We start from the raw sequence: 14,771 nt of genomic DNA, 5'->3' as shown, positions 1-14,771 counted from the left end.
GCCTGTGATCTAGTTCCATCCCCCTCATGAGTAAATAAAGCTACAATTTCGTTTCTTGTTTGTGTTGTGCTCCTTTGAAACCTCAGAGGTATGCTTTATATTTGGGCTAGCTTACTTCAAAATGCCTAATAATATGTTTTGTATATATTGGGCTATTTTAAAATCATCTGAGGAATCAGGTGTGCTAGCTCATTATGCCTGTAATCCTAGCTTTCAGCTGAGGCAGGAGGATTGCTGCAAGTTTTAGGCCAACCTGGGTTGTGTAGTAAATTCCAGGCTAGCCTGGGCTATAGAATAAAACCTCATTTCAAATAATAATAATAATAATAAGGGACTTGGGAGATGACTCAGTTGGTAAAGTGTCTGCCATACAGGCAGTTCTAAGAAACTGACTACAGACCCCCAATACCATATAAAAACTGGGCATGGTGGAGGGGCTGGAGAGATGGCTTGGTGGTTAAGAGCACTTACTGCTCTTCCAGAGGACCTAGGTTCAGATGCTAGCACCCACTTGGTGGCTAACAACCATTTGTAACTCCAGTTTCAGGGGTTCTCTCTGGCATCTGTGGGCATTACATGACGGGTGCACTTACATATCTGTAGGCATAATACTCATACTCATAAAATTAAAATAAAGGGGAGAGCCATTGAGGAAGACACCTGCATCAGCCTTCAGTCTCCAAACGTGTGAACATGTACTTATATCATACGAAGGTAAAAATGTCTGCAATATTTGGAATTCTCTTGTTTCTTTCTAGGGACTCCAAATTCTGAGACCAAGGCTTTTCCTCAAGATAAAGTAATACTTGTAGGCTCAAACATAACATTTTGTTGTGTGAGTCAAACCAAAGTGCTGTCGGGACAGATTGGCAAAACATTTTGTCCTCTTATCCATCTTCATGGGGAAAGTGTTGCGATCCACATCCAAAATATTTCGGTTTCTGAAAATAGTGGAACAAATGTGGTTTTCACAACAGAAGATAATGTGTATGGAACAGTTGTCTTTGCAGGATGTAAGTATATCATATTGAAGAGAGTTACTGTTATGTTCTCTGCCTCCTTGAAAAGCTCAATTTCTTTTCTGCGAAATGATTCTGTTCCTTATTTCTTTGTTCTGTTATATAAATAATATCCAAGGACTCTAGAATTCTAATATAGGAGTCCTAATCTTGTTTCCCATATACCTGTATCTATATAAATTGTGAGTTTTATAATAAGTTCTGAGACATCTAGCTTCTAGGGTTTAATTTAAATTCTTTGAAAACGGCTTTGTCCATTCAAAGTGTTTAGTATGTGGTATTTCTTAATCGTGCATTGCCTAAGAATAATTTAATATAAATTAATTTAATTTCCCACTTAAACTATTTCCAAATAGTTTGGGGTCTCCCTAAAGCCATAGCTGGCCTGGAACTCACTATGTAGAATGGATGGCCCTAATTTCATAGAGATCTGCCTGCCTTGGCCTTGTGAGTGCTGGGATTAAAGGCATGTGCCACCACGCCTGGCTCTTTCATTCTTTTATATGAATCTTATGGTGAATTGCATTTAGATCTTGGTATATCCCTAGGGAGTGACTGTCAGATGGATCCCAGCTTGATGCCTTGTTCTTACCGGTTTCCCATTCTTGTCTTTTGGAATTGAAGTGAGAGATTAGATTTAATTTTATTTTGGTCAGGTGTGGTGGTACACGCCTTTAATCCTGATATTTGGGAGGCAGAGGCAGGTGGAGTTCTGTGAGATTGAGGTCAGCCTGGACTACATAGTGAGTTCCAAGCCAACTGGGGCTACAGAGAGACCCTGTCTCAAAAAACAACCATTAAAATTCCATTTTCTTTCCTAATGGAATTTTAGGAGATTGTCCGCAGCATTTGTCACAGATGATCCTAGGTCTAAAATGAGAGCCGATGGCCATATAGTGAAGCTGCTCCCAGGGTGACACTGAAGTGAGCCATCTACATAAAAATAGAAAAGGAAACATAAAAACTTTAAAAGACGAGATTATGGAGTTGTAGATGTAGCTCAGTGGGTAGAGTCCCAGCCAGCATGCCAGCGCCCTGGCTTTGGTTCCCAGTGCCTTCTGGAATGGCATAGTGGAGGTATACAGGCCTCTAATGTAATCCCAGTCACTCCACAGATGCATTCTGAAGGATCAAGACTTTGGGTTCTTCGTTGGCCTCAGCCAATTCCAAGTCCACCTAGGCTACATTATACCCTATCTCAGAACAATAGAAGAAAAGTTTAAAAATGAGAATATGTATTGTATGTGTTGATTTCATTTCCGTTATTTTAGGCAGTATTCAAATTATTTCATCACAGCACTGGAACAGATATCTTAAACTTGTATTTTAACTTCTATTTATAATATTGCAAGGTTTAAATACTGCTCAGTGTTTGTCAGTCTAGGGCAGTGGTAGCATTTCCCATTGAGCAGAGCTTCAGAAACTCCCAGGGCAGGATTTTGGTGTAAAGTAGGGATCATTTGGTTTGGGTCTTTTTTGATTTGTTTTGTTTTTCTCTTAAAACTGTCCTCTTAGCCCTCTATTTATTAAAAAGACTTTTAGAATCATCTTACCAGTTCCCCCTAAACACATTCACAATTAAAATCTGCTGGAAATTTTATTGTGATTAATTTGTAGATCAGTTTAGAGGATTTCAGTTCTCACAGCTTTGTGTCTTCCATCCATGAACATGGTACACCTTCACTCAGTGAATTACTTTAGTGATGTGAGGCCTCGCATGTCGTTGGTTGAATCCATTCAACACCATCCAAACAGCACCATTGATGTTTTCTGGTGCTATTCATCACTTTGTTTTTTAAACTGTATTTCTGTTTGCTGGTTGTATAAAAAGAGATTATGCCTAGATTTCATTAACTTCCCTTGATTCTTTTTTTTAATATTTTATTTGTTAGTTTTATTTTATGTATATGAGTGTATTGCCTGCATGTATGTGAGTGCATCTGTGTCTTACAGTGCTGTGGAGGTCAGAAGAGGGCTTCAGATTCCCCTGGAACTGGAGTTAAGGATGGTTCGTAGCCACCATGTGGGTGCTGGGAATCGAACCCGGGTCCTCTGCAAGAGCAATAATTGCTCTTAACTGCTGAGCCATCTCTCCAGCCCCTTTGATTCTTTTACAGGTTATTTTCTTTGAAAAGAAAGAATATTCCAAGGCCTACTGACATCTCATCTTTTCTCCTGTCAATTCTTTTTCTTTATAAATTTATTCCTATTTAGATTTGTAGTATATTACCTCAATGTATATGCCTCACATCCTACAATAATCATCACTGTAAATATATTCCAAGATTTCAGATTATAATTTTAATAAAATGGTTGGAAATTTGGCTTTATATTTAAAATAACTTTCCAAAATGAGTATGTCAGTGTTCATTTAATTATTTCATTGTTAAATTGTCAGTAAAACACTCATTAGTTATCCTCAGTATTTTCCAAAATGTCATTGGAGGGGCCAGCAAATGACTCAGCAGGTAAAGGCATTTGCCATACATTCCTGTGACTTGAGTTCAATCCTATAAACATGGAAGGGGAGAACCAACTCCACAAAGTCTCCCTCTGACCTCTACATGTGCTCCATGGACTGCACACTCACACATATCATGTGCACACATACAATAATAAAAGGTTTTTTTTTTTTTTTTTTTTTTAAAGAAGTAAGCCAGGTGTGGTGGTGCATGCCTTTAATCCCAGCACTCAGGAAGCAGAAGCAGCCAGATCTCTGTGACAACAAGACAGCTTGGTCTACATACCGAGTTCCAGGAAGCTGGGGTTATAAGGAGACCCTGTCTTAAAAACCAATAATATTAATATTAGTAAATAAGTTAATAAATGTTATTTGGAGAATCTCTAGGGAGGATATGTAATATTTTGTGTTTTGGTTGATAAGTACTTTTAAAATACTCAGTTTCTTAAAAAATAAATTGAATTTTTGCTGCGCATGGTGGCACACGCCTTTAGTCCCAGCACTCGGGAGGCAGAGGCAGGTGGATCTCTGTGAGTTTGAGGCCAGCCTGGTCTCCATAGCGAATCCAGGCCAGCTGTGGCTACAGGGAGACCCTGTCTCAAAAAAAAAAAAGACCAAAAAAAATTATAATAAAAATAAATTTATTTTTACAGAATATTTCAACAAGTGGGTAAATTGTTATAACTTTTATACAAAAATGAAAAATATTGGGATAAATACAACAAATACCCGTTTCTATGTATGTTTAGTTATATGTGATTACAAAAATAGTGGTTTCTGTAATAAAAGTGTCAGGCTGTAGCATTTTCAGTTATCCCATTTCATCCTCCTATGACAAAATCAACCTTTTTCTTTCTTAAAAAGTTATGTTTTGACTTATAATTACCAATTGCAGTTTGCTTCCACTGATGCGCTTCGTAATTTAAAAATCTCTTCTACTCTCTAGGGCAGTTAGTTGATTAGCCAATGTTAAAGGCTATAGAAAAACTGCTACTTCATTCACAAACCTACTAAGCACCAGCTATGTGCCAGGTACCACACACTGGACCTGCCCAAAAGCATAGCCAAAGACTGGTAACGTGACTGGTGCTGACTTTTAGTATGTTTAGTGTTTTCTTTCCACATCACGAGATGTGTTAAGAGATGATCGGAAACAGCTTCAGCCTATAGATGCTCCAGTTGCTCTTTTAATCTATTATTTCTCATGTTATATAAGCTCTTATAAAACATCTTACAGAAAGAGTGATAATTCTTATGTTATTAAAAGTGAAATGTAAATAGTAAATTATTTTTTAAAGGAAATTATACAAGGTCTTATTTACATGTTATAAAACTGTAGTTTCAGAAAAAAAATATGTGTATCTACTTTGTTTTTCTTTTTCCTGTTAGATCCACCTGATGTTCCTCAGAAACTGAATTGTGAGACACATGATTTAAAAGAGATTATATGTAGTTGGAATCCAGGAAAGCCAACAGGATTGGTGGGCCCACGAAATACAAATTACACTTTGTTTGAAAGGTAATAGTAACCAAGAAGGGTATCAAGGGCCGAGAACCTAGAAAGACCTGTTTACTTGACACAGGGAAATGTTCTAGTGTATTATTTTTACAAAACTGAACACGCTATGTTAATAGTGTATGTAAAAACTGCAGTTAACCCGCATGTAGATTCAGTTCCATGCCTCCTCTTTCAGAAGCCCAATGCAAAGAGCCTAAGATGTAAGGTTTGTTCTGGGTGGTAGCTTATGCCTGGTTATTTTCTGTGTCACACACAGTTTTTGAGTATGTGATAATTCTGTAATTAGAAACATAAACTTTCTACGAAGCTTAATTATTAGAGATTTGCTCGTGATTTTCCTGCAATATCTATTTCTCACCATCTTGAAATAATTTTCTTTTGAATTAACAGTTTTTCAGGAAAATATGTTATATTTGAAAGATTTGAAACACTTACAAATGAGAGCTATCAGTTACTCTTCCAAATGCTTCCAAATCAAGAAATCCACAACTTCACTCTGACTGGTCGCAATCCACTCGGACAAGCAGAGTCAACAATATTAGTCAACATAACTGAAAGAGGTGAGTCACTGCGTCAGCCGGTATCTGTAAATAATTATAAAAATTAATGTGACATGCCTTGGGATTAATGAAAAGTGATTATAGGAATTAGTTTTTTCTGGTTATTTTCTTTAGAATTAATTTCATATTTATTTTATAAATTGTATTTTTTTTTTTTTTTTTGAGACAGGGTCTCCCAGTAGCCCCAGCTGGCCTGGAACTCACTGTGTAGACCAGGCTGGCCTCAAACTCATAGAGATCTGCCTGCCTCTGCCTCCCAAGTGCTAGGATTAATGGCATGTGTTACCATACACAGCACACAAATTTTGTTCTTAAAGCCTTAAAATAAATAACTTCAAATTTGACCACTGTGTTGAATTGAAATAAAATTTTGAGTCATATAGATAGGAACTATAAATGTCTTTGTCTTTTAGTTCTTGATTTCTGAAAACATTTTTTTAGGGGGGCAGTCAGGAAGCCTCTTTTTTCCTCTTTGAGACAGGGTCTCACTATACAGCACTGCCTGGCCTGGAGCTCAGTATATAGATCAGGCTGCCCTCGAACTCATAGAGATCCTCCTGTCTCTGCCTCCTGACTGCTGGGATTAGAGGTGTACACTACCATGCCAAGCTGAATTTTTTTTTTTTACCCAGTTTTTAAAAACTTTTATTTTAAAATACATTTTGACTCACAAGTTGTTCCAAAAATAATGAATTATAACTTTGTAAATCCTTCTGGCATTCACCAATGATGACATGTCAAAAACAAGAAGTTGTCACTAGTATAGTACCGATACCTAGGCTACTGAACTAGACTACTGATCTTGCTCAGTTTTTGTGTACATTCACTGTAGAGTGTGTGCAAGTTCCTTTGTGTTGTCAGTGAAGTTCTGTATCTTAATTGGGATGGTGATTTCCTGTATCTTTACACAGATACATTCTGTAGAACTTCTGTGCATGTGTCTGTGTCTCTGTCTCTCCTCCACCCCCCCATAGTACAGCTATCTTTTCTTCATTTCCATTTTGTCATTTGAGCATGTTATAAATGAAATCACACAATGTGTAACCATTAGAAATTGGCGTTTCTTATGGTAATTTCCTTGAGACCCATCCAAATTGTATCTTATTAGTTGTTTTTTCCTTTTTATACCAATTATTTCTGAATTTCTACCAGCCCTAGTAATAGATAATTGAAGATAAAAGTAAGATAGAGCTAATCTTTTTGGTGTTTTTCCAATTGTCAGTCTATGTGCACTAACTGCATGCCAGGCTCAATAGCATCCTGAGACTTCATAGAGACTCATGGAAGAAAGGACTAAATGTAATATGAAATTCACAAAGATTCAATTAAAAGGAAAACCAAGTGCATTATCATACAACCTGGCAAGTGAACAATAGAGGGTTATGTTGATTTATTTGTCATATCGGCCACTTCCATCCTGTCGTATTTAGTCCTGATTCATCCTAGAGTCAGAAGGCTCCATTTTGTAGGGGAATGGTAGTGCTTGCCTTTGTCTGCCCTTAGCCTTTTCATTTCTTTTTCTGATGTACATGGTTCTTCTGTGGAGCTCCTCTCAGAGTCCAACTCTGTTGTAAGACTCCTCCCATGCTATGTGGAATTTTTGTAGCAGCTAGCATCAGAACCACTCACTACTATAAATGGCTCCTCTCAATTACTTTTATTGTCATTCCTCACGTATATTGTAAATCCCTTAAAGATAACTTACTACCTTTTACTATTCCCAGTACCACATGAAGAACATTGATGGCAGCAACAAAAATGAGGTTTATCGATTCCAGACAAGATTGTATTCTTTTAGCACTAAGGAGACAGTCTTGGTTCTACCTCTCTCTCCCTTTGGTTCTAGTTTGTCTTATTAGGAGAGTACTTTTCACCTTTCTTTCTCTTTCTTTCTTTTCTTTCTTTCTCTCTCTTTCTCTTTCTCTTTTCTTTCTTTCTTTCTTTCTTTCTTTCTTTTTTCTTTCTTTCTTTATTTATTTTATGTGTGTGTGTATTGCTTGCATGTGTGTAAGTGCACCTGTGTTGTGCAGTGCCTGTGGAGGACAGAAGAGGGCGTCAGATTCCCCTGGAACTGGAGTTACAGACAGTTGTTAGCTGCCACATTGAACCTGGGAATTGAACCTGGGTCTTCTGCAAGAGCAGCCAGTGCTCTTAACCACTAACCCAACTCTCCAGCCTCAGCTTTTCTCCCTTAAACAAATGTTTACAAGAATTAATCTTTGTAATTCTATTGGCAGTTTCTCCTCGTACTCCAACTTCATTGAAAGTAAAGGACATTAACTCAACAGTTGTTACACTTTCTTGGCATTTACCAGGAAACTTTGCAAAGATCAATCTTTTATGTCAAATTGAAATTTATAAAGATAATTCAAAACAAGAATTGGTAAGTATAAATTGTCTATAAACTTTCCTTTTGGTTATTATGAGTAAAACACCCAGTTGCAAAAATAATTAGATAAATTGACTTGGGTAAGTTCTCAAAATACTTACTACAGAGATTTCCTAAACCTAGAAGGCCATTTCATATCAATGCATTAGCAGCATTATATTTTGCATTTTGGAACAGTTGTAACACTGGATAGTTCAGCTTTTGCTACTCAGCATGCTCTCAGGTCCAGTGTGGTACCTGGCACATAGCTGGTGCTTAGTAGGTTTGTGAATGAAGTAATAGTTTTTCTGTAGCCTTTAACATTGGCTAATCGACTAATTGCACTAGAGAGTAGAAGAGATTTTTAATTATGAAGTGCATCAGTGGAAGCAAGTTGTAATTGGTAATTATAAGTCAAAACATGACTTTTTAATACATTTAAAATAATTAGTTTGACATACTATACCCTGTTGGAACTTGTAGAAGCTCTGAAATCAATGGTACTGTACTTAAATATTGTCTTTGAAATGTACTGATTTCCGCAAAAGCATTCAAAGGTGCACAGTGTCTCCTGAAATGCTTCTTTGTAACAAGCATTGAGAACTCAGAGGCTTTCCTGGTACATTCAGACCCTCAAATTTGTGTAAAATTGCTTTGTTTTAATGCTATTTACTTAGCTTTAATATGTGTGGTCTGTCTACTACATGTTAAGTAGACTGGGCTCCCTAAATGACACAGAAGCATGTCTAAACTATATCACCTGCTGCCAAGTAGCCTCCAGATAATCATCTGAATCTTGTATTTAACCCTTAAGCTCATCTCAGATTACTAAATTGTGCTAAAGTTTAATGGTCACTAGCTATTCACTGATCATCAAAACTATACCATCTTCTGCATAATTTAACCATTATTATTTAGCGCTAATAATTAGGTTAAAAGAGCATTCTGGTGTTTTATTGTTATTATGGAACACAATTCCGTTTTGCCATTTCATAAGAACTTTAATTAAAACACTATGAATTCTGGTGTTCTAACTATAGCTGGTGTGGACACTTCGTCAGTTTATGTTGCAAGTGTAGGCTGATTTTATACCAAAAAATGTTTGGGAGTTACATTATGAATTCATACACACATGCCATATACACATACATGCATATATTTTTTTATATGCCCATATATATTATTTGTTTTCAAATAGCGGAATGTGGCAATCAAAGGAGTTGAAGATTCAAGTTACATTGTTGCTGTGGACAAATTAAATCCATACACTATATATACTTTTCGGATTCGTTGTTCTACTGAAACTTTCTGGAAATGGAGCAAGTGGAGCAATGAAAAACAACATTTAACTGTTGAAGCCAGTAAGTTAAATGCTTTGTGGCTAATGATTATTAATGGAGAGATGGGAGGATACAAGAGAGAGGCACCCCCAAACAATCACATGGCCTTGAGGGTGATTTTAACTCATTTTCTAGGCCCTTGTGTTCTGTAGATGTTGAGAGCTTAGCTTCTCTTTAGCAACCTTCTATTGCTAGGCTTTCTGAATGGAAGCCACTGAACCACTTCACATCTTACTGAGAATTCCAGTCTTAGAGAAATGTTTCCAGTACCCCATTTCAGCTGCTGATACTGTCCACTGTGTACAGTGTACCTCTTCAGATGCTAACTTTTAAATCTCCTTCCTAGTTCCTTCAAAGGCCCCAGACACTTGGAGAGAGTGGAGTTCTGATGGAAAAAATTTAATAATCTTTTGGAAGGTAAATATCTGTTGTTTCCTTGGACATTATTATGCTCAAGTACTTTAATGTACAAATGGTAATTTGATTATCCTTCCTCAGCTGGCTAAGTTTGCAGCCTCCCAAGGTTCATATTCCTCATCACTCCTGATGGGGTCTTGGAGTGAGGGTCTTGTCTCAGTTCTCAGCACTCTCCTTTGATTTTATGAGGCCTGTCAGGTACCTGAGGTGCCACGAATTAATTCTCTGTCTCTCATTTTCTTCAGAAACTACGAAGTTAGAATCCCATGTGTGGGTCACATTTTTTTTCCATGAATGACTGAGTCCCAGTGTCATAGAAACCGGGGCAGTTCTTTTAAAAATCAGTGTAACTATGTAAATAAAGACATCTGCAGCTGCATTTCTTTCAATGTGTTACATCCACATTTTAAAAATCTTAACTAGAAAGTTATGTGGCACATAACAATCACCAAATAATATTTTATTGTGGAAAACTTAATATTTTATTGTGACTAACTTAAATTTTGTTTGCTTATGGAGTATTCAGCTATACTGATAAAATAGTAAGTACATGGAGCACAAAGCTCCTAAAATGCATGCTGTCAAGTTAACAGAGCTTCAAGGTCTTTTGTGGGACAAGGAAGAGAGGATACTATTGTGTGGTATGATTAGAACAGGGCTTCTCCAGTCTATAAGGCAGAGCCACGTCTACTTAACTTACATAGCTGTAAATCTTGTCTTAATTTACAAAACAAAGCAAAAGCCTGCACTCGGGAAAACAAGTGGAAAGGTGTATCAAAATAGGAATGTGTAAAGGTGAAAATAGTGGAGATTTCTGCATGATTTTACTTTGTTTCTCTTTTTAAAAGTTTTTTTACATGTACTCATTTATTGTGCATGTGTACACATATGCATATACCAGCATGCACATAAAGGTCAGAAATTTACAAAACAAAGCAAAAGCCTGCACTCGGGAAAACAAGTGGAAAGGTGTATCAAAATAGGAATGTGTAAAGGTGAAAATAGTGGAGATTTCTGCATGATTTTACTTTGTTTCTCTTTTTAAAAATTTTTTTACATGTACTCATTTATTGTGCATGTGTACACATATGCATACACCAGCATGCACATAAAGGTCAGGGGGAAGCATATGGGGATCGGTTCTCTCTTTCTACCATATGGATTCTGGGGAATGAACTCAGACCTTCAAGCTTGGCAGCAAGCACCCTTCTCTGCTAAGCCACCTTGCCAGCCCTTCTTTCTGTTTTTGTACATTTTCTAATCTGTTGTAATGGTCATGTACTACTTTAAATTAGAAAGGGATACCTGTCTAAAAACAGTATAATAATGTTTTGATCAGTAGATCAGTTCTTCTGGTCATGTTAAATTTTTGTTTCTGGAAATTAAGATAAACATTGTTTTATATTGCTTAATTTTTAAGTTTCTGTGAACCTTTAGTAATTAACAAGTGTGGCTGTTTTCCAACATCTCATTCTTTTTTACCTGGGTCTCAGATTTTAAATTTGACTTTCTCACTGTTGACAGGGTCATTTGTTTTATTGTAACTTTGTTGTTGTGAACTTAGCTCCAGTTTATACTTGACCTTGGCTGGCTAGCCATAGTTATATTTGCAAGTTTTAGTGAGAACTTTTTTTCTGTGTTTTATAGCCTTTACCCATTAGTGAAGCTAATGGAAAAATCCTTTCCTATAATGTATCATGTTCATCACATGAGGAAACACAGTCCCTTTCTGAGATCCTTGATCCACAACACAAAGCAGAAATACAACTTGATAAAAATGACTACATCATCAGCGTGGTGGCAAAAAATTCTGTTGGCTCATCACCACCTTCTAAAATAGCTAGTATGGAAATCCCAAATGGTGAGTACTGAAGAGAACTTAGAATGGGAAATTAAAGTGGAAACTCACATGATGTCAGCAAATAATCATGCCCTATGTACTCTGCTCCTGTACTCTGCTCCTCTGCTACGTATGTATTACATACATAAGGAACAGGCAGATCGCACTACTGTTCATTGAGAGATAGCAGTCAGTGATATTTTTTGTTTCATTTTAAGAAAAAGTTTTGATGTGTAGCTCAGACTAGCACTGAATGCACTACATAGCCAGATCGGACTTGAACCGGCAGTCTTCTGCCTCAGCCTCCCGGGTGTTGGGAGCAGGAGGGTACCACCATAGCAGTCATTAGTATTAATATGAAGCATGTAGTCTGATAGATAATTACTGTATTCAATGACTTTGTCATTAAATAGTAGAAATTATGGTTATGGACTGCACTCTTAGGAAGAGATACTTTAACTGTATTCAAAGATCATTTTAAAATACTTTTCCAAGACAATGTTGTTAACTAGTCTGTTTCTGCCAATTGTCAGGCAGGAAAGAAAGATACTTGTTTTAATTGGCAGCTTTGTGGATAAATTGGTAAGTTCTTGAGGGTCTTGTTGTTTTGGATTTTGTTTGATTGTTTTTAAACAGATAGGGGTCTCTTGTAGCCCAGGCCAGCCTGAAACTCATTATGTAGCTGAGGATGACCTTGAACTTCTGGTCTTCCCAAGAGCTGGGATTACAAGTACCACTTTGAGCATAGAAGTTCTTTATGCTAACAAAGTCTTTCTAAAGACTAAATTAGTTTTTAAATATATGCTTTTGGAAAAAAAAAAGTCCACGTGATGTGATATAATTTTTAAATTATTAGTGTTTCCCTCTAAACTACACAGATTATCAGCATTCCTTCTCAGCTTCTATGTGGACCTTTTTTTATTAGCATATATTAATTGCACAAAGTAATGGGTTTCAACTTGACATTTCATACATGCACATATACCGTACTTAGATCATATTTGCCCTTGTACGACCTTCACTTATCCCTCCTACCCCATCTCCTGCTAGTCTTCTTTCCTAGTAGCTGGATAGCCTTCTGAGTCATGAGTTTTAAATGGCCACTTCCACCTCCTCTTCCAGTTAGCTGCTCTTCCAGGTCTTTTCTTGTTGTCCCTGTGCTGTCCCATCCCAGTGTGAGAGCAACTTTTTATGAGTCCACTCTGGCTGAAAGAAAAGCATTCCAGTTAGGTCCTGAGTGTCTTTTCATCTCTTGCTTGAAGCCATTTCTTATTTCTTGGAACTGATCTAGTTCCTAGATTTGCTCAAGGTAGTGGCTACAAAGAAGTAGGAAGCAGCCAGGTGTGGTGACATCTTTGATCCCAGCACTGGGAGGCAGAGGCAGGCAGAGATCTGTGAGATTGAGGCCAGCCCCGTCTACATAGCGAGTTCCAGGTCAGCTGAGGCTACAGGGAGACCCTGTCTTAAAAAGACCAGAAGGAAAAAAGAAAAAAAGTTAGGAATCAGGAATGTAGAAAATGCAGTTTCAGGATGAACACTAGCCTAAAGCCAAGACTGCAACATAGCCCAGGCCCTGGACCCATGTGGCAGATGTAGGAAACGGGGTCAGAGCAAGGTGGCTAAAGCCCCTCATTTGGACCTGACCAGAGGGAGCGACATGTGAGGCCTGAAACAAATAAGCTGCTCTTTCAGTTATTTCGTTGCCCTCACAAGGGTAGGCAGCAGCTGTGTTGTCTTTAACTGGAACGTTCTGATCTACCTGTTCTGCACGTCCTTGGAAGGTAAGTTGCAGAGCTGACTATGGTCACTGCTGCCACATGACTGCAGCACCAGAACACTCAGGACTTCTGGAAGAGTTCCAGAGTTGGAGGCTCTGCAGCCTCAGCTCAAGTTTACATTGTGGGTTTGTAATCACATTGAGCCAGAAAGCTGTTTTATGTCCAAAGCCTCCTGGATCCTAAACCAAGTGCTCTCATCTTGTAATCAGGAGTAGCTGCCTTATGAATGCAGATTTGTTAGGAATCTTCTGTATGGCTTTGTGCCAAACTCTTAAGTATAAATGTGTTGTAGGAGTCATTCTTTCTCCTGTCCCTGTGGGAAACCCCCTACATGCTGCGCTGCCCCCGGTCCTGGTTCCTCACCTCCAGCTTCCATCCTTACTTCTCACTTAGACTTAGGTCTGGCAGAATTGGTCTCCCACAGCCATGACTTTGCCCTCACTCCCTAGCCTGCATGCCTTGCCCCTGGATGTATCATGGTCTCTGAAAGCTGCCCCCACCCATACTGGCCATCCCACCTCACACCTTTGCTTCATCTTCCCATTCTCCACCCTCTGCCCTGCTCCTAGACAGCCCCCTCATCCCAGTGTTTGGATTGGATTGCAGGCCTCCTGGAGAGGAGATAGCCCGCTCCTCTATTCTGGGGTGCTCAGTCTGCATGCTCTGGGCCAGTCTTCTAGTAGAGCTCTGGTCACTGTGGTGGCAAGAGCAAGAGTCAACTGTCCTGTGGTCCTTCCCCAGCCTCCTGCCTCCTCCACTCACCCCACATGGCCATGCTACACTAGGTCTTCATCCAGTCCTATTCCTGTTGACCCTTGGTCATCCTCTGCTAGTCCCAGTGTGTGTTGAGCTGATACTAGGTGCTTTTTTATTTCTTCAGATGCTGTGCTAAAGATAAGTGCTATAAGCCTTCCAATAAAAGTGACTTAGCAACACTTCTAATCTTTGCTGAACATTGATACCTAGTTTGAGTACTATTTTTAATTTATGTACAGTGAGATAATTTTTATAATTCCTGTTCATTTTCTTGAGGCTTACCTTATGGTATTGTTTTGATTGCCAGTAAAATACCGTTCTTTTCTTGTTGAAGATGACCTCAAAGTGGAGCAAGCTGTTGGAACAGGGAAGAGAATTCTCCTCACCTGGCATCACGACCCCAACATGACTTGTGACTATGTAATTAAATGGTGTAACTCATCTCGGTCTGAACCCTGCCTCATGGACTGGAAAAAAGTTCCTTCAAACAGCACTGAGACTGTAATAGAATCTGGTAAGATGAATTAATAACTCTCAGAGTCCTTCAGAAGGATTTTTCAAAAGCAGTAATGATGTGACTAGGTATAGCAACAGGATGCTCATTCTCTTTTGCCACTGGGCCAATGTGCCTTGCTTTAGCTTTTCTGGATGTGCCTTGTGACAGACAGTATGTATGTGACGGATTTAACCCTTAGGCCTGTGAATTCCTTGTC

The 14,771-nt window shown here is 38.3% G+C and overlaps 1 protein-coding gene across 2 annotated transcripts in view; it reads left to right on the top strand.

The window, feature by feature from the left end:
- The window catches only part of Lifr (LIF receptor subunit alpha), a 113,989-nt gene that overhangs the window by 85,001 nt on the left and 14,217 nt on the right, over positions 1-14,771 (top strand). For both annotated transcript variants that reach the window (XM_008842086.3, XM_029567777.1), the window contains 8 exons: positions 759-1,013; positions 4,870-4,999; positions 5,390-5,559; positions 7,797-7,942; positions 9,126-9,288; positions 9,614-9,684; positions 11,332-11,545; positions 14,393-14,572. In XM_008842086.3, coding sequence (XP_008840308.1) covers positions 759-1,013; positions 4,870-4,999; positions 5,390-5,559; positions 7,797-7,942; positions 9,126-9,288; positions 9,614-9,684; positions 11,332-11,545; positions 14,393-14,572 — 1,329 coding nt within the window. The remainder of the gene's footprint in view (positions 1-758; positions 1,014-4,869; positions 5,000-5,389; positions 5,560-7,796; positions 7,943-9,125; positions 9,289-9,613; positions 9,685-11,331; positions 11,546-14,392; positions 14,573-14,771) is intronic.

This window comes from Nannospalax galili, unplaced genomic scaffold (assembly GCF_000622305.1).
Source record: "Nannospalax galili isolate Female #2095 unplaced genomic scaffold, S.galili_v1.0 scaffold139, whole genome shotgun sequence".
NCBI classification, from domain to species: Eukaryota; Metazoa; Chordata; class Mammalia; order Rodentia; family Spalacidae; genus Nannospalax; species Nannospalax galili.
The sequence above is the reverse complement of the archived record's forward strand: the minus strand, read 5'-3'. Positions and strand labels throughout refer to the sequence as shown.